The sequence below is a fragment of the Hypanus sabinus genome, chromosome 4, assembly GCF_030144855.1.
Source record: "Hypanus sabinus isolate sHypSab1 chromosome 4, sHypSab1.hap1, whole genome shotgun sequence".
NCBI classification, from domain to species: domain Eukaryota; kingdom Metazoa; phylum Chordata; class Chondrichthyes; order Myliobatiformes; family Dasyatidae; genus Hypanus; species Hypanus sabinus.
The window spans coordinates 142,806,913-142,833,949 of NC_082709.1; the positions used below are offsets into that span (position 1 = coordinate 142,806,913).

Below are 27,037 nucleotides of genomic sequence, written 5' to 3' on the forward strand. Positions count from 1 at the left end.
CTTTAAGTGTATTCCTACATCAATTCTTCTCCAAGAGATTCATTTAATTTCTGCTGACTATACTTAAATGTGCTGTCTTTTTCCTGACCAGAATCTCAATATCCTTTATGAACCAGGATCCCTAATCCTGCCAGCCTTGCTCTTACTCTACCTGGCACATGCTAGTCCTAAAGTCTCCTCATTACATGTCTCTCTAACTTGAGGACCAGTTCTATTCTTTTTCATAACTATTTATAAACTTGTGGAATTGCACAGTGCTTTTTGATAAATTTACTTCAAATAGTTTAATTGTTTCTCAGAGCTGATTTTTATTTTACCTCCAGCTACGTGAAGATGTACCTCCTCCCAGACAAATCTCGTCAAAGCAAACGCAAGACCAAGCTCAAATCCAATACCACAAATCCAGTTTTCAATGAAACTTTAAGGGTTTGTCTCTCTATTTCATAAATAATCAAATCATTAACCAACTACATTATGGAAATGCTCATTCTCTTTTGCTAAATTATAGAAATTTAATTCAATTATTTATTTCGGGTGAACTGGATAAGTATTTTGCTTGGAAGACACTAGCAGTATGCTAGAAGTTCAGGAGTGTTGGGGCAGAAGTGAGTGCAGTTGCTATCACTAGGAAGAAGGTGCTTGGAAGCCGAAAGGAGTGAATTTAGAGAAGTCGTCTTGACCAGATGGACTGCACCCAAGTGCTTTGAAAGTGGTACCTGAAGAGATTGTGGAGGCATTAAAAAATGATCTTTCAAGAATTGCCAAATTCTGCCTTGGTTTGGAGGAGTAGAAAATTGCAAATGTCACTCCACTCTCCAAGAAGGGAGGGAAACAGAGGAAAGTAAATTATAAACCATTTAGCCTGATCGCTTGACTGGGAAGATGTTAGAATCAATTGTTAAGGATGTGGTCTCAGGGTACTTGGAGGCACATGATAATATAGGCCATAATCAGCACACTTTCCTTAAGGGAAATTCTTGTGTGAGAATTCTGTGGAATTCTTTGAGGATATAACAAGCAAAGAGGAGAATTGGTGGATTTTGTGTACTGCACTTGGATTTTCAAAAGGCCTTTGGCAAGGTGCTACATATGAGGCTGCTCAGAAAGATAAAAGCTCATGGTATTACAGGAAAGATACCAGCATGGATAGAGCATTGGCTGATTAGCAGGAGGCAAAAAGTGGGAATAAAGGGAGCCTTTCTGGTTGACTGCCGGGGACTAGTGGTGTTCCACAGAGATCAGTGTTGGGACTGCTTTTTATGTTGTTATCTCAATGATTTAGATGATAGAATTGATGGCTTTGTGGCCACGTTTGTGGATGATACTAAGGTAGGTGGAGGGGCAGATAGTGTTAAGGAAGCAGGGAGACTGGAGAATGACTTGGATAAGAATAATGGACAAAGAAGTGACAGCGGGAATACGGTGTTGGGAAGTGAATGTCAGATACTTTGGTAAAAGGAATAAAAGCATGGACTAGTTTCTAAGCGGGGAGAAAATCCAAAAATCTGAGGTGCAAAGGGATTTGGGAGTCTTCATGCAGGATTCCCTAAAGGTTAACTTGCAGGTTGAGTCGCTGATGAGGAAGGCAAATGTAATGTTAGCATTCATTCAAGAGGGCTAGAATATAAAAACAAGAACGTAATGCTGAGGCTTTATAAGGCACTGCTTAGGCTTCACTGGTGTGTTTGAACAGTTTTGGGCCCATTATTTAAGAAAGAATGTGCTGCTACTGGAGTAGGTTCAAAAGAGGATCATATAAATGATTCTAGGAATGAAAGGATTATAATATGAGAGCTGTTTGATGTCTCTGCTGGAATTTAGAAGAATGATGGGGGAAACACTTTGAAACCTATTGAATGTTGAAAGGCCTAGGTAGAGTGGATGTGAAGAGGATATTTCCTATACTGAATGCCTCAGAATAGAGGGGCATCCATTTAGAATGGAGATTACATAGAAAATCCACAACACAATGCAGGCCCTTCAGCCCACAATTCTGTGCTGAACATGTACTTTAGAAATTACCTAGGGTTACCCATAGCCCTCTGTGGTATTAGGAAGAATTCCTTTAGCCATAGGGTTGTGAATCTGTGGAATGTGTTGCCATGGGTAGCTGTTGAGGCCAGGTCACTGGGCGTATTGAAAGCAGAGGTTGATAGATCAGGCCATAAAGGTTACAGGAAGAAGGTGGGAAAATGGGTTGAGAGGAAAATGGTTCAGCCATGATCAGTTAGAGCAACTGGCTCAATGGGCCTAATGGCCTAATTCTGCTTCTATGACTTGTGGTCTTTTAATTCACAACTTGTTATTTTGGACCTCTTCTGTATTTTCTTTGTCACTTGTCTTCTTAAGCAATTGTTTATTTTAGCTTGTTGAGAATGTTTGTTTTTTGGGAAACTGGACATGGAGGTGGCATCTGTTTAACAGGCATAGAGGAGATAACTGATGCCTAATAAGGTGGATGATGAGCATAGTGATTGCCTACTCCACCTTATTAGTAAATGCTGAATTATGGTTCATAATTGGAATAAGTTACAGAACTTTTGCATGTGTAAATAAGTTGTGGGTGGAGTAGTAATCACCCGTTTTCAACATCGCTTCCCAAATACAGCTGGCATAATTCAGGAAACATCCATATGCGACATAAGAAGTGGGCCTTAGAGCCTCTTGAGATCCAATATCTATTATTTTTTAATCTGTTTAATAGGATGCTTATCTTTAAGAAAATAATAATTTATTCTAATAGCTCAATTGTGGCAAAGATGTGTTTAGATTTTTCTTTTTGTACTACTGAGGGCACTCAGCACTATCATTGTTCAATAAAAAAGAAACATCACATCAAGTAAATTTGTGGGATATTGAACTTTCAACTCATTTTCATGAAAGTCTTACACTATAATCGAGTGATAAAATGCAATACTTACAAAATGAAATAATCAGTTCAAGCAAAATATTTTTAATGAAAGCTTGAGGATATTTTCTGATAAACATTTAAGATTTCTGGATTTTATTTGGTTTGTAATGGTAGAATTTCAGAACATTTCACAATGACTATGTCCCGTAACTAATATCTGTAAATTATCTTTTTATAGTATGTAATTAATCACACACAACTGGAGACAAGGACTCTGCAAGTCTCTGTCTGGCACTATGACAGGTTTGGACGGAACAGCTTCCTGGGTGAAGTGGAAATACCATTTGACTCCTGGGACATTGAAAAACAAGTTGAGGATTGGTTTCTGCTGCAGCCTAAGGTGAGTTTATATGCCAAAGCTTACATTGGAGTTTAAGGATGAGATAGGAATAGGCTGAGGTCAAAGGGATTCTTTCAACATTGTCTAGACCTATCACTTGATATACAATTTAATATACAATTCAGCATACAATTTAAAACAAATAATTTGAGTCCAATAAGAACTTTGATCTCTTAAACACTTGAGTTCAGAAATGCAGGAACTATTCTCCTCCAGCTACTGACCTATACAACACTACAGTACTTGCATATCTTCCCCTGCCTGACCTACTTATAAACCTCTACCAGGCAGTGGTGTAGTTTTTACTAATTGGTACCACTAAAATGCCACATTTTAAGTGGGCAATCTATTTGTCTGTGTGCTTGAATATTTTATATGAATTCAAACAAAATGTATTTCAAAATGATAATCAATTCAATATTTGTCTGAGAAGCACTTGAAAGCAACTAAAACTGAAACAATGTTTGCCTTTCTCCAATTAAAGCAGATTATTATAATTGTACTATAATATCTGTGGTGACTCCTTGAGATGAAAGATGTGAGTTCTATGACATGAAATTTTAAAAATCAGTTGCCATTTCATTCTGCAGAGCTCAGGCATAAAACTTTAATAATATGTTCTTGGCCCAACCTCGGGCAGGAAATGTTACTTTAGCAGCAATTTAAATCCTTAATTATTTTCTGATCTATTTGGGATAGAAGATAAAGGGGAAAACACTACTTGGATATAAACATTGTTTGTTCTTGTGCTGTAAGTGCAACAGAGAACGGAAGGCAAATTACAAGCGTGTTAGGGAGAGTTAATTGGGAACAGTTGTTTTTAGGCAAGTCCACATCCGATATGTGGAGGGTGTTTAAAGACCAACTGTGTAGAGTACAGGACAGGTATGTAGCAGTAAGAAGGATTGCAAGGTAAGAGAATGTTGGATGTCGAGCAAGAAGATGAAGTTAGTCAAGAAGAAAAAGGAGAAGCTTGTAAAGTTTTCAAATCTAGGATCAAACAGAGCCCTTGAGGATTATAAAAAAAAAAGACATAAAAGAACTCAAGAAGGAAATTAGGAAGGCCAAGAGGAGCTATGAAACATCCTTGTCAAGTAGGATTAAAGAGAATCCCAGGGCTTTCTATACATACACAAAGAGGATGACTCAGGAGAGGGTAGGAACACTCAAAGCTAAAGGGGGGGGGGGAACATTACCTTAGATGTGGAGGACATGAGTAAGGTTCTTAATGAGTATTTACCAAGGAGAAGGACATGGAGGACAGGGAGATCAGAGCTGAGCATATTGATTTGCTAGGGCATTTTAAGGTAAAGGTTGAGTTAGTTTTGAGTCTCCTAAAGTGTAATAAGGTGGATGTTGCAGGGCCTGATGAGATATGCCCCCAAGTTATTGAGAGAGGCAAGAGAAGAGATTGCTGGAGCCTAATCCAATTTTTCATGTTCTCCCTAGCCATTGGCAAGGCCCCAGAGGTCAGGTGAGTAGCTAATGTTGTTCCATTATGCAAGGAGGAGTATGAGATAAACCTTGAAATTATAGACTGGTGAGTCTCATGTCAGTGGTAAGGAAGTTACTGGAGAGAATTCTTAAGGATAGGATTTATGAGCATTTGAATAGCCATGGCCTAATTTGGGAGAGCCAGCGTGGTTTTGTCTTACAAACTTAATTGAGGTTTTTCACAAGGTGACAAGGGTGATTGACGAAGATAGAGCTGTGGATGTTGTCCACATGGATTTTAGTGAGGCATTTGAAAAGGCCTCTCATGGGAGGTTCATCGGTAAGATGAAGATGCATGGGATCCATGATGAATTGGCCATTAGGATTTAGAACAGACTTGCCCAAAGGCTAATGGTCAATGAAACTTAATCTAGCTGGAGGTCTGTCATCAGCGGTGTTTCACAGGGGAACTCTGCTGTTTCTGATGTATGTGAATGACTTCCTTCTTCCTCCTCCTCATTTTATGGTGATTGGCACCCAGCCTACTGGTGCATTACCGCCACTTTCTGCTCCGGAGTGTGGATCAGACGATAGACTTACATTCTAAATCCCTTCACCCATTCTCACACACACGCTAATCTACACTTTATCCTTCCTTCTTTGGCCATCCTAGTACCCTACTCCTGCTTTTCTATCATATCCTATTAACGACCCCTGACCTAAAGCTAAAAGTACCCTGACCTGTGCTCTCACCCATACCCAGTAACCCTTTTAATGTGAATTCCTGCACCCCCCAATTCCCTTAGATTAATTCTCATCATCTCTCTGTATCCCATACTTCCTGCAACTCAGAATTACATGTTCTACTGACTCCTCTTCCTGACATTCCTCACACAATCCTGTCTGGTGTTTCCCTATCAGTCAGTCACAAGAGTTGCAAATCAGGGAGGTCAGGTTAAATTTCTATGGGTTCCAGCTCATGTAGGGGTGAAGGGGAATGAGAGGCTGGATGAGTTGGCAAAGAGGGCATTAAAGAAATACAGAAATGCACATTAGTATCAGCAAAGCAGAGGCTAAGTGTGTAATCTGGGGAGAAAATATCATCCAAGTGTGGCAAGAAAGATGGGACAGAGAGGGGAAAGGGAGGCATTTATATCAAATACAAAAGAGTGTTACAGATACTAGGGTAGGCAGTGGATGCAGAAAAGAGGAAACTGTGTGGACTAGGTTAAGGCTGGGGCAGTGTGCACTAAACAAAACATTGAAAATGATAGGGAAACACCAGACAGGATTGTATATAAATGACCTTAATGAAAATGTAGATGTGTGGGTGAGTAAATGAGCAGATGATACAAAGATTGGTGGTGGTGTGGATAGTGTAGAAGACTGGCAAAGAACATATCAGTTGCAGATATGGGTGGAAAAATGGCAAACGGAATTTAACCAGGTTGAAAGTGAAGTGAAAGTGGAGTTTATAGGTCAAATGCAAAGAGACAATACACTGTTAAGGTTGACGGGGTGATTAAGAAGGCATACGGAATGCTTGGCTTTATTAGTCAATGCACTGAGCTCAAAAGTCAAAGTTATGTTGCAGCTTTATAACATGCTAGTTAGGCAATTTCTAGTTGCCTCACTATAGGAAGGATGTTGAGGCTTTGGAGAGGGTGCTCAAGAGGGTTACCAGGATGTTGCCTGGATTAGACGTGTGCTATAACTAGAGCTTGGATAAATGTGGGTTGATTTCTCTGGAGTGGCAGAGGTTGAGGGGAGGTTTATAAGATTGAGAGGGCTTGATAGAGTTAACAAACTATTTTCCCAAGGATTGAAATGTCTAAAACAAGAGGGTATGCATTTAAGTTGATGTGCGGAGCTAATTATTTTTAACATGGATAGTAAATTGGATTAGACGTTAGCATTGTGGGAGAAGCCAGAGAATGGTAGTAGATGGTGCCTCCCTGACTGGAGGCCTGAAGAACCACAGGGATTGGTGCTGGGTGCAGTGTTTTTTGTCATCTAGATCAATGATCAGCAATTTTGTGGATGACACCACGATTGGGGGTGTAGTGGACAGCAGGGAAGACTATCAAAGTTTGCAGTGGGATCTGGACCAGCTGGATAAATGGGCTGAAAATGGCAGATGGAATTTAATGTAGACAACTGCAAAGTTGGACCAACCAGAGTAGGTCATACAATGAATATCAGGGCAGTGAGGAGGGTGGAATCTGGGAATACAGGTCCATAATCCATTAAAAGTGGCAGCACAATTAAATGGCGTCATAAAGAAAGCTTTTGGCACATTGGCCTTCAAAAATCAAAGTACTGAGTACAGGAGATGGGATGTTATGTTGAAGTTGTACAAGATGTAGGTGAGGCCAAATTTGGAGTATTGTGTCCAATTTACCTACAGGAAAGGTTTATATAGGGTTGAGAGAGTACACAGAAAATTTATAAGGATGGTGCTGGGACTGAACAACCTGAGTTATGAGGAAAGATCGAATAGGTTAGGACTTCATTCTTTGTAACATAGAAGACTGAGGTAAGATAATACCTCAGATAGAGGTATACAAAATTATGAGGGGTATAGATAGGCTAAATGCAATCAGGCTTTTTCCACTGAGTTGTATGGGGTGACATCTAGAGGTCATGGGTTAAGGGTGAAAGGTGAAAAATTTAAGGGTAACATGAAGAGAAACTTCTTCCCCAAAGGGTCATGAGAGTGTGGAATAGGCTGCCAATCCAAGTAGTGCATTCAAGCTTGACTTCCATGTTTAAGAGAATTTTGGATAGGTACGTGGATGGTAGGGGTACGGACAGGTATCGTCCGAGTGCAGGTCAGTGGGCATAGGCAGTTTAAATGGTTTGACATGGATTAGATGGGCTGAAGGGCAAGTATCAGTGATGTATTTTTCTGTGACTCTATTGAGTTGTGGGTGTTGGATGTGCTGCCTGGGGTGGTGGAAGCAGAAACATTAGGGACATTTGAGAGAGATTTATATAGGCACATGAACATGATGAAAACAGAAGGATAGGGACATTGTGTAGGAGGAAGAGATTAGTTTAGTTAGCTAATTGATTACTAACTTAATTGGTTTGGCACATCATTGTGGTCTTTCCTGTAGTGTTCTATGTTCTAACAGGAGCTCTTTATCCGCAATAATGCACAGCTCCGTAGAGCTTTGAGTACTGGCATTATTCAGAGCATGTGTTGGGCACCACTGTGCCCATTAATTAGTTAATTCCTTGTTTGGATTATAAGGTTTTCCTCTGGTTTAACACGGCACTGGAGAATCTCAGTGACGACTTGCCAGCGGCGAACTATAGCCTGTAATCTCCCTTTTGGAGTCGAGCCTATGGACAACCGGGCCTTTTTGCAGTGTGAACTGAAGCAGGGTCTTTGCAGCACGGCGGGTATTGAGGTAGCAGGGCCAGGCCAGAGAGCAGAGAATGAAAAACTGTTTGCCCACTGCTGCAGCTTACTTGGACACAATTCAATGCAGCAGAATCGAGCTGAGGCAGAGTCAAGGTGGAGCCCGGGTCCGAGAGTGAGGAAGAAGCCAAGAATTGATCAATTTAACTAATGGGCCAAATTGAGGCAGTGGGGTTTGGGCCTGAGAACATACTGAAGTGGCAGGGCCCAGGTCCAAGAGCAAGGAACGACCCGAGCTTTGGACAAATTAAGTGGCAGGCCAAATTGAAAAGGTCAGGGTGTCTGGGCCGGAAATGAGGGACCTCACTGCTCCACCGCCAGGTTTGCACTGAGCAGAGTCAGCTGCATGATGCCTATCTTCGTGTCTAGGGACTCACTTTCGTAAGCATGTTTTCAATGCTATTTGCTTTCTTTAATTCTTTGCACAATTTAATTTTGTTTCTCTGGACATTGGGTGTTGGATTTTTTTTTAAATTAGGTTTCTTTGTTTTGTGGCTGCATGTAAGGAGACAACTCTCAAGGTTGTTTCAAGTATACATACTTAGATAATAAATGTACTTTGAAGGTTATCACATCTATCCCGTAACCCAATCACCTTGTTGCCAGTTACTGAACCATTGAGTTGTATAAACTCCTTTCCTAATAGAAGCCTAGAGGCACTTGAACCAATCCAATCTTTGTGTTGAAAGGTGCCAGCACTTGGTAACTGGAAGTAATTGTGGGTGAGCATCATCACTTACTAGTCTTAAGTAAATCATGTAAGAATAACAAAGTTAAAGGTGCAACAAAAACTATATTGAGATGTCTTTCTTTAGAAGTTCTAGTGAAGTCATTAAAGTACTGATTTTAGTTTCAATATAATTTTAATGAAATCTAAAGAATCATAGATGCAATAGTTAGATTATCGAACTACACCATCAAAGCTCTTACAAGAGACAAGTTTAAATTAGTAAATAGGTGAGTCATAATGTTATTTATACAGAAGTACTTATCGCTTGGTTTTAGATTGAGTCTGCAATTGACAATGTCCTACAATACAAAGGGGAACTGACAATTTCATTGCGCTATACGCCAGTTGGTCAGCATTTAAACCTTCCACCAGAACAAGGAAAAGGTAAGCTTTTTATTCATTTTTTGTTTTGAGCAAGCTCAGCATTTACTTCTCGTTCTTAACTACTAAGATGATGATGGATTTACATCACATAATACAGCTTTAGCTAGAATTCAGACACCTGATTAAACTGATTTATGCAGCTACAGAGGGGAGCATAAAGAGAATAGTAATCATAAATTATGTTAAATTAACATTCTGTATTGCAAGAGACCCATTAATGGCTAACTGATGCCCAGGAAGTACTTGTTATATACCTACAACTACTAATGTAAGACTAAACAGAAGGGATCTACAGATGCTGAAAATCAGGGTAACACACACAAAGCGCTGGAGGAACACAGCAGGTCAGGCAGCATCTATAGCAAAGAATAAACAGTCAGCGTTTCAGGCCAAGGCCCTTCAGGTCTCGGTTTGAAACGCCGGCTGTTCATTCCTCTCTGTAGTTACTCCAGCGTTTTATGTGTGTCACTTTAATGTAAGACTACCAGGTTCACTGGAAAGAAGCATTTCTAGGTAGTTTTAGAAAGTCTCAGTTCTTTTATATTGGACATGCAACTGGTTCTGAAGGACCTCCTCTTAGGGAAACTAATGTCCCTGATGACCACACAGAATGTAAGAGCAGACTATGAAAGGATATAAAACTCATTTACAGCAGGGCACAATAAATAACATGACTTGTGAACTGAAATTTTTTGGCGATGAAGGCCAATGTGCTTCCAAAATTGTTTCTGCAGCTCCATGTTATCTTTGGTATCTTTTACAAGGACTACCCAAGTCACTCTGAACACCACATCATCCAATCTTAAACAACCTGTTCCCTCACTGGTTCCTCAATACTCTGATCTCGAAAACCATCTCTTAAGAATCCCGTACTTGTCTTCTGTACGTTATCTAGTTCGAGCTTAACGACAGCTCTTAATAATTTTTGCCCTTTGCTGTTTCTTAATTTGCCCAAACCGGTTCTTCTCTGTTCTCCAGCTGTGCTTCAGGGCTCAACCCTGTCCATTATAAAGTCTACCCTTTCTCCTTTAAACTTTGTCTTTCATCCCTAAAAGTTAACTATTCTACTGTATTTGATTACAATCACTTACATAATGGATGCCTGATCAACCTAGTTCTTTCTTTGTGTCTGTAGTGCATCTGCCTTGTAATGATTGCTATATACAGATATGTCACAGCAGATGCTATCACAATGGTTTCTATCAACTGCACAAACCATAGCTTGAATATGTCACCTGTACTCCCTATGATTAATTAAACATAAAAAATTATATTAAAGCTGTATATTTACCATTATTGCAAAGTCCTGTATTCAACGAAGTACACAGTATAGATACAGTTTAAACTCGCCATACATTGGTAGAACCCAAAAACTTGTATTCCCAGGTGCTGTGTAGTCAACTGAATTTATTCAACTAATTCTAGCTGGTTACGTAATTACCAGGGGAATTGGCAACCTACAGGTTTAGTACTTTATACTATTTGATTAACTATACAAATAAAAATGCAGGGTTAAGAAAATTTAACAGGAAAAACAAAATTATACAAATAAAATGAAATCATTCCCTTATAGTCCACACTCCACACATGCTCTATTCTTAGCAAAATACATTTTATTCTTTGGTGCCTCGTATAAGTTGGTCTGTGATCACCTAAACCTTTCTGACCTTTGTATTTCAATTTGGAACTATCGTTGCATGTGCTTTAATCATAAATAATTGCTTTCTTGTGGTGATGCCCACAGTTGAACTATTACAGGTAGGTGTTCTAAGTTGTGATCAAAATATGTATACAGTTTGGTTTTGGGTGGAAATAGACTACAAAAGATTTATCAGTTGAGACTAAATTGTTACTATTGTTTTGAAATTGAATAATATAAACTTAAGTCTAAAAGTAAACAATGCATAAAAGTAATGCAAACTTCCTCATTCCACATAGCTAAAAGGAGTTTCATTAAAGGAAAGAAAAGTTCTACACAAGCATCAAATGGTGGAATTGTGGAGGTGCTCATTAAGGAAGCAAGAAATTTAACTGCAGTAAAAAGCGGAGGATCTTCAGATACTTTTGTAAAAGGGTAAGGTTTTACATTGCCGTCACAAACAACTTTAAAATCTGTATCTCAACTTCAATACAACCCAGTGATGAGTCACCATAAATAATTAACTGGCATACAGGAAGTATTTCTGTAATGGATAAGAAGTGCTCAATCATATTTCAGTTATCGGATGTCAAGTGTAATTCTACAGTACAACAGAAGCAGTGGATGTGTCAATAAAATGTTACTGTGGATGATTAGGCTCATCACCTATTCTAGCATTCAGTACAATTATGGCCAATCAGATCTCAGCCTCTATTCTACTAATCTGTTCTTCAGTTTTCCTACAGGTTTCTACCAAAAGTCTGTCCTCCTTGGCCTCAAATATAATTAATAATGCAATGTCCATAGTTGAGATGAAAAATCCCTGACATTTCAGGGCCTTCAGAGCAGAAATTCCTCTATCTACATCTTAAATATCTTATTTTGAAAATGTGTCCTAGGTCCTGTTTCATTCTCAAACAGAAATATCTCAACACTTAGCTTGTCAGGATTTCTCAGAATGCTGCATAAGACCAATAGCCACTAAGTTTAGAAGAATAAGCTAAACATTTTCTTGTAAAACCCCTTTCATTCCGGGAATCATTATTTTAAACCTCAAGTGTCTCCAATGCAAATAATAATCAGATAAAAAGTGCACACAGTACAACTCATTGGTTTCAGTAATAGCCTATACTTGTTTTCCAACATTGTTTATCTTGCCATACTAAAACATTGTTTCATAAACAACATTGTGCAACAGCACTATGCAGACATCAAAGAATTTGTGTATCCTTCAAGTTAGTGTGAACCTGGGATTGCCAAAACTCCAATGCCAGGAAATTTACTATCGCCTGTTTTAGGAAGAAAACTATCAGCAACAATTTAACATCATGAGGAAATCTGCAGATGCTGGAAATTCAAACAACATACACAAAACGCTGGTGGAACACAGCAGGCCAGGCAGCATCTATAGGGAGAAGTGTTGTCGACGTTTCAGGCTGAGACATTGACAGTGCTTCTTCCTATAGATGCTGCCTGGCCTGCTGTGTTCCACCGGCATTTTGTGTGTGTAATTTAACATCATAACTACTTTCCTAGCACTTTTATCTAAAGATACAAAAGACGTTGACCAATCAGTAGGTTCAAAAATGTAATAATTGCTGAGGGATTTTCTATTTTGCTGAACTTAAATACTAATTTCTTGTTTTCTTTCTTGAATCAGATATTTACTTCCTGATGACAACAAAGCTTCTAAGAACAAGACACATATTGTTAAAAAGAGTGTAAACCCCCAGTGGAACCATATCTTCACTTATACTGGCTTACACCTCAGTGATCTACAAAATGTGTCTATCGAACTAACCGTATGGGATAAAGAGGCACTTTCCAGCAATGTTTTCCTTGGCGGTATTCGACTTGGTCATGGCAATGGTAACTACCTTTTTAATAGTAATGATCTCTACCTTGTTATCTTTTAATTTTCTTCAATAACTAGTAGGAATAGTAAAATGAAGTCATTCGTAGTTGTAAGGTTACAACTTCTGCATATCGTACAGGGTCAGTAACCTTCACTGCAAATGTAATTGATTACCTTGTAAAATTTCACCGTGGTTTAAAATGAATATACTATTTCATTAATTTCATTCCTGTTTTGTGCTATGAACTAAATGTTTCCCAACACTTGCTAAATCATCAGTGGAAAAGAATTTTGACTGAACCTGTTTGACTTCTCAAAGGATACCAAGGATTCTCCAGTATCCCACTGGGTTGAAACAGACACATCTCTGGCCAGTCTTCAGCTTGCTTCTGACTTTTGCACCCACATGCTGAAATACACGGTCTCCTGTTGCACAGAATCCAATGGAGATGCCCAAACATTGAAATGCTGGGACAGGTGTACTTCACATTTAGCCCTTCAGCTTTTCACCAGCCTTAAGTAAACCACTTCACACTCAGGATGAGCTGTTTTGTTTTAAAAATCACTGCTAATGGCTTAGAGTCATGCAGCAGGCTCAATCAGCAAGAGTCCTAAGTTCCAGTACTTGGCCCACAGTTTTTCTATGCCTTAATGATTCAATTGCTTGCCTAGATTGTCATGTGTCTCTCTTTTCTCCCTAAACCCTTATAGGCAGTGCATTCCAGATTCCACCCACCCTCCAGAGTAAAAGACAAGACCTCTTCCTCAGATGCCCTCGACCACTGGGGATGTTCATGATTCAACAATCAATCTTCTCATAGCCCTCAGCTCCTAAAAAAAAATTAAACCCAGTCTATCCACTCTCTCTTCCTAACTCAAAGGCTTCATGTCAAGACAATATTGTGGTCTGCACTTACTCCAGTGCCATCATGTCCTTCCTGTAGCACAGTGATCAGACCAGCTATGGCAGTACCTCAAGCTGTAGCCTAACTAATGAGGCGGTACCTTGGATTTGTTTAAGAATTGCTAATCACCTGAGATTGAACTGTTCTCCTACATCTTTGTTTTGATGTCTGTGAGCAGTTTAAAAAGCTCTTTGACAGTTGCAGACTTCAGGGCTGGGCCTCGGATCCACCAGATGAATCACTGTTAAGGTGGAGGCGGAATAATAGTTTCACAAGGCACAAAACACAAGTGAGGATGAGATACAGGCCGGATAATTATGAACTCCCATTGAGTCTACAGCCAGGCTGTGGGTACCTTCTTTTTGGTTGAAGTCCTTCCCAGTAATGTTGGTGATATGAGGTAAAGGATGAAAACAGCAGGATATTGATTACTGAAATGAATAGAGTAAGAAATTGCTGGGAACACCTAATCTTTCTCAATAAAACATTCTGATGACTACTTACAATTCAATCAGTAATTAACCTGCCTAGTCAGTATTGCTGGAACAAAATTACCCCAGGAAACACCCAAATTCCAAAAGGACAAGTTGATGCAGGCTTTGCATTTAAAAGGATGCCCATATCTCTATCGTGATCTACTTAGCTGTCTGCTCAGATGATCTACTGGCATATTTTGTTGGTAAGATTGAGGACATTACTAGCATCGTTCCAAAATATTTATGCTGTCATATATTTGTTGTTCAACAGGTCATAGCTATGGGATTGCAGTTGATTGGAATGATGCCCAGGGGGAAGAACAACACATCTGGCTTCAAATGATAGCAAACCCAGGTGTCTGGGCAGAGAGCACAATAATGCTGAGAGCCAGCATGGGGAAGCGCAAATTTTGAACCTGCACATGCAATGTAAAATTAAAAATATTATCAAGCTGTAGTTTTTAAAGATAAAAATATTGAGTTATATATGTGAAAGAAAATATTTATAGCTGTATTTTCACTTTTTAATTTGTGTAAATAACATTTCCTTGGGTTTTTGAATAGTTCAGTTTTGTAAAAAAAAATCAATTAAGGTCACCTTTACTAGCACAGCATTTGGAAAAATGAATATTCTGTCTCGCCTCTGTGTCCAGCTCTAGGTTAATAAACAGTAATTGTTGAAGGTTTGATGACCTTTCAATAGAGCAACCAAGTTCCTAGTTTTAGTCCTAGATAGCTCCACCAAAGAGATTAACTGTGGGTGAAACTTGGTTAGCAGTTTCAATGATAACTGGAGACAGATGATTTTCCCTGCAGCAGCCGCGTGTTAAGATAACCATCACCACAGATGTGAAAATACAATGTACAGAGGAAAACTCTCCCTGCCCTCTTGTAACAAAGCCTATTGTTATTTCTCCTGTGTGCAATCAATTGGTCGTATTAAAAATGTTATTTATTTCCCTCTCGGGTTTCCTGTACTACACAATTTCTTATTGGGAGGCATTAGGGTTAGGATGATGCAAGGCGAGGAGGAGGACCTTCACGAACCAATGTCTACCTTTGCCTTTCTCCCACCTGACACCATTTATTCTCAACAGGCCTTTGAACCTACTAACAAGTCCTAGTAAATGGTATGATCAACTCCAAAAATTACAGAACCAAGTGTCGGTAAAATTGAACATGCAGCAACTGACAGTCAGCTTGCACGATCAGGGTAAATGAATCCTGAAGGTTATTAAAACATTAATTTTGACTTTATAACTCAAAGATTGTATACTTAGTGTAACTATCACACCAAAGCTATGTTTGATAATCTTTCTGGATTCTAACAGGATACAAAATGACAACAGGAATTAATTCAGCTGCAATTACAGCAACAGTTGTAGTTACAGTTCTGCATTTATTATTAGTAGAATTAAGAATTTCATCCAGTGTCAACCAAAATATTTTCATGTTTAAAAATGTTTACTGCATTGGAAGATTGGCATTCTTATTTGGGCTCTAGAGTTGCTGGTCAGAAGTGAAGTTATCATGTAGCTAACACCATTTGGTTACAGCGTGCTTGCTTAACATAAGTGCTGTAAGGGAGAAGAACGAGTGTGGAATAGACATTCACTATTTGCAATTTCCATACAACAAGCCTTATGTGAAGTTTTGATGTAATTCTCCAAAGTTAAAGCATCATGTGGCCTCAAAGATGAAATTGATAATACTGACTGAACAATTGAGCCATTGGCAGGGAAAGGTGTGAGATAAAATAAAAGATGTTTCACTAGAGGTATTATAATAATGCTACATCAGTAGGGCCAGTGCAATACTGATAATAATAGTGTAATATTTTATGTTAAAGATTTAAATATTTTTAAACTGGTATTATATATCTATTATGGTTCTACATTATCACAGTTCCTTGTCATCAATATTCTGCAAATCAAATGTGATATTATTCTAATGGCTTAGTATTTAAATTTTCTGTATAAATATTGAAAAGAGAAAATGCTGTCAAAGTAATCATACTGTACACGTCAGCATTGACTGATATTCATCACTGTTGTATGTTACTGCTGGGTCACTGCAGAAGATGTTGCCTAAGACAAAATATAAGTTTTTTCCCACTGGCTCGTGCAAGCAAAGTTATCAGCACAGTAATTTCATAAAACTAAAGAAACTAGTATTCAAGGTTGCTACTAAATGGTTACTTAATGCAAAACTGCAAATAAATATTAGCCATTCCTGCTTGAAATGTGACATCCTCTTCAAACTGAACCTTCTCAAGTCTACTTTAGAAGTTTTATCAATGAGCTCTCTTCTCTTGGAAGGACCATGGTGGAAATGTTAGCTGATTATTTCACTATGTTCACACTTCCGTTCTTCTCAGGAAATTAAGCAGCTATGCCAGTGTATTACAAGACCTAGAATACATTCAGACAATGTAAAGTTGCATCACATCAAGTTGCCATAGTCTATGACCATTTCTAATAAGTGTTGAAGTACTCTTCACATAAATATATCAACACATCTTTTATCAAGAATATTATTGGAGACACTGTTTACTAGGAACATACTATATCAACAAGATGAGGGCAGAAATTGGGTATGCTGGTTCTCCGAAGTCTTTATCTACAAGGCGCACAGTAGGAAGAGGAAATGTTTAGACAAGCACTGCTCCAACAATACTAGGAAAAGTCAATACTGTGCTGTAGCAAGTGGTCTTGTGGTCACCCATTCACTAGCCTAAACATCCACTCTCTCCAGCACCACCACACTGCAACTACAGAATGCATCTTCGACAAACGCCACCTGCCAAGGCTATTTAGACAATACCTCCCAAACTGGCATATGGTTTTAAAATGAGAACTACATTATATCTGCATCCTGTGGTCTGATTAATTCAGTGTCTCAGTCCGCTTCACCTGACGACTATACCTTTAAAATAATCAGTATTCTGTAAAGTGTTCTGAACTAATTGTAAGAAAGAACATTAATCAGCGCTATTTTTTGTGATGTTGCCAAAGGTTCATGGTCAAAGGGTAATTGCAAACATTGACCAGGAAGTAAAGAGGCACAGACTTGAACATTACAATAATCTATCATTTTTGGTCTTTAAAACTGAAGGTTATTTTTTTTCCCCCAGATCATTCCACTATTAACAACATTGCCTTTAGAAGATTGCAAATGATTTTTACGCTTTATATGCAGCACACTGCATGCTGATACAAGGGAATTTCATGGCATGTCAGCGCACAATTCAAACCAGTGCCATGATGATGCATTCCAGCTTCAATACCTAAAAGGCCAGAATATACAGGAAGAGTCAATGAAGTCCTGCAGAAGGAAATTTTGAGTTGGTTAAGAAGTTTTTTTTTAAAAAAAGTAAAGATCGAAACTCTAGAATTGCCACATGCTTGACGCCAAAAATAGGAAGATCGTACAGTTAAATATGTGGCTGAACAGCTAGTGCAAAAAAGGAAGGCTTCAGATATCTGGATCATTGAACTCTTCTAGGGCAGATCAGACCTGTACAAGGGGAGCAGGTTGCACCTAAACAGCAGGGGCTCTAATACCCTTGCAGAGAGGTTTTCTCATGCTCCTAAGGAAAGTTTAAACTAATAAGTGGGGAGGAAGCATCAACCAGAACAGTAAGAAGCTGGAGGAGTGATTTTGGAGATGGTGAGGGTTAAGTGACATAATTTGAAAATCAAGCAGAGCCAGGATAATGAGCACAAGAAGAATGATGGTCTGTAGTCTATTTATTTTAGTGCAAGGTAGGGCAAATGACCTTAAAGTCTGGATTAATACATTGAGCTACAATATTGTAGCCAATACAAAATCTTAGTTGGGAGAGGTGCAGGACAAGCAGCTCAACATCCAGACTATAGCTGTTTCAGATGTTGACAGAGTGGGATATAAAAGTGGTGCAGGAGTGACATTACTCATTAAGGTGAATGTCATGGCTGCACCGAGAGAACGTTTTGGAGAACTCATCAAGTAAGGCCATATGATTAGAACTCACCTATAATGGGATTAGCTGCTGGTGGTGTGGCATCTGCACAAAACTTCGAGGCGACTGATTCCGGGTTCAGATCCAGCCGGCTCCTTACACGCTTTCCATTCGCGCTGGGTTGAGCATCAAGCTAGCAACTCAGCCTTGTAAGCAACAGACAAATGCTAAAGAAACAGCAAGGTTGCTGCCTGATGCGCCACAAGGCACAGAGGAACAACTACAATAATGGTATTATACTGTAAACTTCACAAGAGCCAGTGAGAACCAGAGAACAAATGCAGGCAGATCATGGAAATATAAAAACACAGGGTATTCATGGATGATTTTAGCTTGCTGAATATTTTCTGGCACTTCCATAGCACCAGGGCTGAGAAAGGCCCAAATTTGGTAGGTTTCTTGAAAAAAAATGTAGATTATCTAACAACAGATTGGACCATTCTGTTGTATAATTTCATAAATAAAACAACAGGGGTGTTTTAAGTTCAAGGGGAACCATAACAACAAACCTTACTGTCAATCAAACACAACACAAAGCTTAGTAGTTACTAAGTAGTTTTGTGACTGTAGTTACAAGTGTGAGTTTTGGGAATTCACCCAGTAGTTAAATGAACTCTTATGCAGGGTCGTTATGGGGAACTTAGTGAGGTGCGAAGTAACTACCCCAAGTACTCGCTTGACACCCACAAGCCAGCAGTTCCTAAGGTCCTTGGGCACATAGGAAATCTGTGCCGAACAGAGATCTAGCCACCTTAGTCAGAATGAAATCCCATATATAACGTCACCCACTGAAGCAAAGCATCATCTGTCATATTCAGTAGGTCTGGATCCTGCTACCGTTGGCAGCCTCCAGTGAGGGTCCGTCACTCTTTGCCTTATGATCGATAGGCAATGCTGGCAGCACACTCATTTGAGCACCTGTGTCACACAATAAACATCGCTCTGAGAGTGTCATAGTGAACAATAGACTACCATGGCAGCTGGAACCCAGGGTGCTTACAGACCTCAGATGTCCCAGTGCACTGGCTCTGTCAAAGCTGCAAGGCGGGCAGCACTTCTTAGCAGTCGTACCAAAGCAAGTCTAGTAAAAGCACTGATTTGCAGCCATAGGCCCTGCTGACCAGGCTTATTGAGGCAAGGAAATAAGGAAGAATTATGCACCTCTGCCTGGCTATATGGAGACTTATCAGCCAGTTTAGCAAGCTCCCTAGTCATTCACATGTGTATTAGCGAGGGCTATGCTAACTTGATCAGGCATTTGCTGCATGAAGAGTTCTTTAAAAATAAAGAAAGGATGGTAATTTCCAGAAGAGACAGCATGTGGTCCATTAGCTCTGAAGGCCAAGCATTCAAAAACAGCTCCTAACTGAAGCACAACCCACATTTAAAATAAAGCTTTAAAATGGAGCAGTCCTTGAATGCTTTCTTGAAAGATTCTATAAACTAAATGATCTCTCAGTATGTCATTAAGCCCATCACTGAACTGGCGATGCTCAAACAATTTATTCAATTCAGTTATATAAGCTGAAATGGATTCCCCTTCATTTTAGTTCCACTTACAAAACCTGAAGCATTCTGCAATCAACAATGGTTTTAGTTCTAAATGTTCCTGCATTACTTTCTCAATATCAGCAAAGCTCATTTTGGCTAGCATTATGGGGCTATGATTAGTTGAGACAACTGCAACTTGATTGGAGATCCATCCACAATTTGCATGCCACATTCAACTGAAAGCGAATTAAGGAAGGTACTGGATCTGCTGCAGCAGTGTTCATGGATAGCACTGGAAAACTCAAACATATCAAGGGTAAAATAGTGCTTCATGAAAGTGCCACACCCAAGTTTTGCAAAGTCCATCTGATTTCTTATAAAATATCCAGTAGCCGGTGATAAAGTAGCCAGTGAGCTGGATTGAATGATGGCTGAAGGAATTCTTTCCACGGTTGAGCCAGTGGGCAATGCCAGTGGTCCCAGTAGCAAAGAAGAATGATTTTGTCAAGATCTGTGGTGACTTATAAAGTAGATCGCTGCCCTCTGCCCAGGATAGACGATATCTTTGCAAACCTTTCTGAAGAGAGACAATTCAGCAAAGTGGACTTAGTTGAGGCCTTCCGACAGATAGAGATGGAAAAAGAGTCAGGGGTGTTCTTACCATAAACACTCACAAAGGGCTCTGTCACTATAGGGTTATTTTTGAAGCAGCACCTGCACCCTAGCAGAGGCTATGGACCAGGTACTGCAAGGCACTCAGAGTTATCTAGATGACATCATTGTTATCAGTGAGGTTGACAAGGAACTTCTCTAAACTCTCAATGCAGTGTTAAAAAGAATTTCAGTTATTCCTGAAAGTAAATAGAAGACACAATACATCTGCACCATACTATTCAGCTATAAATGGCTTAGTGAAAGAGTTTGTCCAGAGTCTAAAGAACACACTGTGAGCAATGTCTGCAGAACACACTACACTTACACTGAATCAGAAGCTTGTCAATTTCCTCAATGCAGGACAATGCACAACCAACAACTCACCAGCTACACTGTTCCTGGGTTGTCCCTTGCACACACGCTTGGATCTCCTCAAAGCAATCTCAGAAGGAGCAAACGACTGAGAAAAATTGAGGGCCCTTCAAACAAGGTCCAATGTTACACTTCTGGACAAGCAGTCCATGTGAGGGTCTATAAAGATGATCAAAAGTGAGTACTTGGAGGGATTAAAGACAGAACTGGACCACTCTCCCACACAGTGGAGAATGTGACTGATGTCATCTGGAAACAGCACATTGTTCAGCAGAGGAGAGAAGAACCAATTGTTAGAAAAGAAGAGTCCAGAGCTGTCAGAACAACTTACTGCGGTCACAGAGTCAACGCCTACAACCACAGAGGAGGCTCCAGAACCTGAGGCAGTTACACAGCCACAAGTCTTACCTGCCAAGCAGAGCAATTCCCCGTCAGGAAAGGTGTTATCCCACAAGAGTAAGTTGTCCTCCATAACGAATAAGTCTTTAGTCCTGCATGGGACAATTTAAAAGTTTTCTCTGATGTGGATGTCTATAGTAGTGGGGGGGGGGGGGGGGTAGTGTATTTAATATTTCAGTAATGTTTGAATAATATTGTAAATGTAATGTTTGATCAAGCATTCTAGTTTGTTTACATAATTCACTATGTGTAAGAGTTATATGAATAGCATACATCGTTACGTCATCATGTCACATGTGAGCACCTCACTAAAGACAAGGAAAGTATCCTTGGGTAGACCCGGGTCTTCAGCTTCCATGCTTTTCTTTCAATTAGTTTCTGGAGTTAGAAACCATAGCAACCATGGTGTTGCCTGAATTGAAGAATATTAGTTATAAGGAGAGGTTTGGTAAACTAACATTACTCCCTCTGCAGGCCAAAGAGTGACCTGATGGAAGTGTAGAAAATAATGAGAGGCATGGAAAAGGCATAGGCTTGGACTCTTTTCTCCCCCCCAGAGTGGAAATGTCAAGTACTAGAGGAGATAGGTTTAGAGTGGGGGGGGGGGCGGGAGTTCAAAGGAAATGAGAGAAGAAAGTAGTCTTAACGCTGGATGGTAACTGCCTGAAACACACTGCTATGGGAAATGGCAGATGCAAATACAATGACAATGTTTAAGAATTTTTCGATGGACACATGAACAGGCAGGAAGTAGAGAGGATGTGGACTACATCCAGACAGGAGGGATTAATTTAAATTGGTATCATGGTCAGCACAGTCATGATTAGCCAAAGAGCTTGTTCCTGAACTGTCCAATTCTATGTTCTACAGCCATAAACATTTGCCTTCCATTCTAAAGTAAGGAAGTACTTCATAAGAGGATCTATGTGAAATAGAATAATGTGTAGCTTCCATTATTAACTCTGTTGTATTCTGTATAATGAGGCACCTGCATTCTACTTCACTATCCATATCTGCAAAGCACTCCACATAACCTATGTCACTGAACAAAGTTGAAAAAGGTAGAAACAGAAACTGATCACGAAGAGCAATAATAGTGGGTGAGGCAGCATCTCTGAGAAGCAGAGAATACTGACCTTTACCAGCACCCTTTCATGAGTTCTGATTAAAGTGCATTTGTTAACTATTTCACTATTTTAGCTCCATTGAAGAACTATTAGGTTACCACACGAGTACTTTTTAAATGCAATTTCTGAAACGAATACATGCCAATATATTGAGCAGTTCTAATACAAGCTGTGGGTTAAAGATATAAATAATTAACTTCCAATAATGAAGTGAAAAAGAACATACAGACAGTAAATTTAGACGTGCTAGACAGCAATTATACCTGAATTTGCAACATTTCCTTGTAATATCAGCCTCAGTGTACACAAACAGCCTGGCTTCCAAGTTAAAATCTCTACACTCTGCGCACTGGCATCTTCATTCTAATCCAAGCAATGCATCATGCCAATTACTCCACTTACAGCTTTAAATAATGTAATTCTGGTCCAAAATCCAGATTCAGGGCTTCCTGAGTGACCATGTCTGATTTGAATACATAATTAGGAATAATATTACAAAAGGAGGAAAATATAATTCGAAAGTAGAAAAATATGTAGCAAACATCTGTCTAACCAATAGTAATCATGGATCTATATTTTTCTAGTAAAATTATAAATATATTGATATTTTATTCTTATTAAATAATGCAATTGCACTCTGCACAAATTATTCATTTTCATTAAAGAAATAAATCTAATCAGCTGAATGGGAGTAAAACGAGCAAGCAGAGTTTTCAATACTAATACTATTGCCCTCAATACACAGCATTCCACAACCAGCTCAGTACTCAATTGATCTATAAGTTCATAAAGAATTTAAATTGTACTCCAGAGATCTTAAAGCTTGTCAGAGCCTCTCCCTAACAACATAAAAATGAATTTTAAAATCATAAAATGCCCAAGCTACACATTTGCCTTTTGTCATTCTTACTTTCCTAAGTTATTGTGTGTTATAGATGTGTTAAGTGTATTACTATGCTTTACACCCTGGTCCAAGAAACATCGTCTCATTTGACAGTATACATGTATATAACTAAATAACGATGAACTTGATTTGACATGATGAGACTAAAGAAACCAAGTTGATATTAACTTCATAATAATGAATTTTCACTTCTGATCAAATTGATTTACAACTCTTACCTGGGGGACTTGGCTGAGGGGATTTGTGTCATTCATTTTAAAATTTGTTTTCATATCCTTTCTAAAATTGCTTTTAACTCAGTACCAGTCTGAAATGATAGACGTTTGCCAAATAAACGTTTATTACCAGATAAAGTTGAAAAATATTTTCCTAATTGAGTCCCTTTAAGCACATAACACAAAATGAAAATCAAAAAGCTGCAGATGCTGATATAAGAACCAGAAAAGCTAATGAATAGTCTTCAACCTGAAATACGAACTATCGTTCTTTTCACAGATGCTGCCCATTTTCAGCATTTTCTATTTTGTCTAGAATGGGCCAGACAACTTCACAGTGTATGATTACAAAACTAACTAGCAGTTGTGTGCACACATCTGACTTCTCACTCTGTGCCTGGACTTACTACCATGTCCAGAAATGGGTTTGCAACTGCAGAAGCTGAGAAGCAAGACACCCTTTGTCATGGCCACTCAGCCTCATGGCCAGCCATGGCTGACACATCTATTACAACCCCATTTCCTTCACTTCATTAAGCAAAGTGAAAACTTTTTTTTCAGTTTTAATACTAATGTATGTAATTGACCAGTTTAAAATTACAAGACTAAGTCAAAGAAGCAGAATTAAGCCACTCAGCCCATCAAATCTGTGCTGCAATCTATCCTTGCTGATTTATTATCCCTCTCAACCTCATTCTCCTTCCTTCTCCCCATAACCTTTGATGCCCTGACTAAACATGAACCTATCAATTTCTGCTTTAAATATACCCAATGACTTTGCCTCCATAGCCATTTGTGGTAATGAATTCCACAGATTCACCACACTCTGGCTAAACAGATTCCTTCTCATTTCTGTTCTAAATGAAAATCCCTTTATTCTGAGGCTGACTTTTAAAATTTCTTTAACTATTTGTCAAATTGTTGTGTATGTTACTGATTATCACAATTCTGACAGTGTGGATGCACTCTGGTTGCTCCTCACAGACCAGTCATTCTGTGAGATAAATTGGGTGAAGGCAAACTTTTGGGAGCCATGGGTTGATCACAGGGCCAGTTCCATCAAACACATTCAAGCTCAACACATCTACATTACATTACTCAGAAACATTCTAATGAACATCCAGAAATGAAAGGGTTACACTGCACTCTTAAATCCAGAGCCCCTGGCAGGCAACAAGCATTATAAAAAAAACACATACAAAAATTCCCTTCACCCATACAAATGTGGTAAGCCAATGGAAATAAAGGATCTAACACCTGTTCCAGGCTTCATCTTTACCTCAGGCAAAACCAGTTTTAAATACTTATCAACTAAAAGTGAAGTGTATATTATGATCATCTTCTTGATTGCAATTCCAACCAAGGAAGGATATCAGTAAGATTGAAAGAGTGCAGAGAAGATTCTCTAGGATGTTGCCGGGTCTTCAGGAGTTGAGTTACAGGGAAAGATTGGACAGGTTAGGACTTTATTCCTTGGAGCGTAGAAAAATGAGGGAGGATTTGATAAAGGTTTACAAAATTATGAGGGGTATAGACAGAGTAAATGCAAGTAGGCTCTTCCACTTAGATTAGGAGGGATAAATACGAGAGGACATGGCTTTAGGGTGAAAGGGGAAAGGTTTGGGGGAACATTAGGGGGAACTTCGCTCAGAGAGTGGTGGGAGTGTGGAACAAGCTGCCATCTGACATGGTAAATACTGGCTCACTCTTAAGTTTTAAGAATAAATTGGATAGATTGGACTGGGTGAAGGTCAATGGAACCAGCGGAATAAAGTTTCGGTACAGACGAATGGCCTGTTTTCTGTGCTGTAGTGTTCTACGGTTCCAACCAGAGTTCTCCCATCCTCAGACTCCTGATTCTAATTTCCCTCTGCCACAAACATTCCCTCATTGGCATCAGTACAGCCCAATTTCAGAAGTTGTGTTCACTGTACCAGCACCCCACCACCTATACACAGGCATGGACAAGGGTAATCCATCCAATCATGGTTGTATGAATGTAATTGCATTTTTCAAATTAATACTGTAGTACAACAAATTTTGAGCATTTTAGTATTATAAATGCTATAATAATGCATTGACAATACTGTGAAATTAACAATGGTTTTTAAATTAATTTTAATGTTTAGTATAAAAATGTAAATGGATCACTGTTCCCTCTACATGGATGATGTTCAATTCAATTTCTTCTACAGATTTTAACCATAACATATCCTCCCAAGTATAACTGCTACAAATTCTGCACTGAATCCAAACTGGAATTACTTAATCAAGTGGACAAGTTGATTCAAACAGATACAAGCTAAACTTACCAAACTTCTGTCAATTAAGGCAGATTCAGCATTTCTCCCATGCAAATATTGTTTTGCATCCGTTTCTAGTTCAACTGGATGAATAAACTGATGCAAAACAGACCATTGCAAAACTTAGAAGCACTATAGTGTCTTATTATTTGGCAATCAAGTGTCATTATGTGACTAAAGGTCCTATATATTTAAGATTCAGACCAGCAGGGGGCCTGTTCATTATATTTACTCCCTCTGTCGAATATCCAACATTAAATAAGTTATTCTGACCTTAAATCTACATCAAGCTACCTGTCTTAAAACACCCAAGCACGGTCTGGTGTCTGTCTCAAGCTCACCTTGTGGAATGGAAAGGAATGTAGCCTGATAATAAACAACTGAAATCTGCAGGTAGATACCACACTGCTCCCAGTACTAAGGGAATGACTTTTGGTGCTTGAAAGCTGGCTCATAATGGTGACCACAGTCATGTCACCTTTAAATTCTTTTAACATCAGATGCCACTTAGTTGTACACACATGCCGTTCACTCTTAAACCTCACTTTTGCTACACTGCAAGGACAAGTCCATAGATCTATTCTCACTATTTAAACAACCTCGTCAGCAAAAATATACTTCTGCCAGCTCCAATCTGTCCAGACACATTCGCACACCCCAGTGTAAGTGTGAATTTGCTGCGGGTATTGAGAGTTTTAATTTTAAACCTGAGCAACCCTCTATACACAGAGCAGCCATTTTCTCTAAGGCTGTATTTCAGTATAAAGAACACTTAAACTAAATCCTCACATTCAGAACACTTTAATTAAATGCCTGGGATTGAGCAGGTCAATGTAAAAAGGATTAAGTGTGGCAAGAAAAGTTGGATTAGCTGGTAATGAGAATCAATAGTCATCTCACCATATGGATCATAGTGGCAACACATAATCTACTCTTTCAGAACTAAGTGAAAACCATAAACTAATAATTGTGGCACGTTTTCCAAAACGAGTTAAATCATTCCATGCGCATTGTGTTCAAACCTATCTCCTGTGCTGCAGTTTTATAAGGAAAATGCATAAATTACACCAAGCACAATACTTTACATATTCATGATAATAAACTGATATGCTGCACTTAAGCAAAATTTTCCAGCAATCAAAAGGAATGTTTTACAGCATACTTTCATATATTAATGGCACTTTCAAGGTATAAGTATGTAACTTGAAAATTCACATAGCAAACTGCAGTTGCTCCAGTGAAGGGTAAAATCAGCTTTTGGAATTAGCACATCTGACCACTTTCTGCTTGCAATTTGATTTCTTCCTTTCGCAGAGGAAATGTGTCAATCAATGTGAAGAGTTCAGCAGCGGTAACCGGGAAAGGATAGCGTTCTTTATCCCTGCCACGTTTATCGACAAGGACCATGTTGAAGCTTGACTGGGAAATCCGGAGCAGCAACCTGTAAATTAACAGCAAAATAGCTCACAGG

At 39.1% G+C, this 27,037-nt stretch overlaps 2 protein-coding genes across 4 annotated transcripts in view; one reads left to right on the top strand and one right to left on the bottom strand.

Annotated features, from left to right (window-relative positions):
* Positions 1-19,643, top strand: part of sytl5 (synaptotagmin-like 5) — a 182,020-nt gene extending 162,377 nt beyond the window's left edge. For both annotated transcript variants that reach the window (XM_059968237.1, XM_059968236.1), the window contains 6 exons: positions 324-426; positions 3,090-3,251; positions 9,118-9,226; positions 11,165-11,300; positions 12,526-12,734; positions 14,373-19,643. In XM_059968237.1, the coding sequence (XP_059824220.1) occupies positions 324-426; positions 3,090-3,251; positions 9,118-9,226; positions 11,165-11,300; positions 12,526-12,734; positions 14,373-14,515 (862 nt within the window). In that variant the 3' untranslated portion in view covers positions 14,516-19,643. The remainder of the gene's footprint in view (positions 1-323; positions 427-3,089; positions 3,252-9,117; positions 9,227-11,164; positions 11,301-12,525; positions 12,735-14,372) is intronic.
* A 3,723-nt stretch (positions 19,644-23,366) lies between these two features.
* The window catches only part of srpx (sushi-repeat containing protein X-linked), an 81,375-nt gene continuing 77,704 nt past the window's right edge, over positions 23,367-27,037 (bottom strand). For both annotated transcript variants that reach the window (XM_059968238.1, XM_059968239.1), the window contains one exon: positions 23,367-27,007. In XM_059968238.1, the coding sequence (XP_059824221.1) occupies positions 26,830-27,007 (178 nt within the window). In that variant the 3' untranslated portion in view covers positions 23,367-26,829. The remainder of the gene's footprint in view (positions 27,008-27,037) is intronic.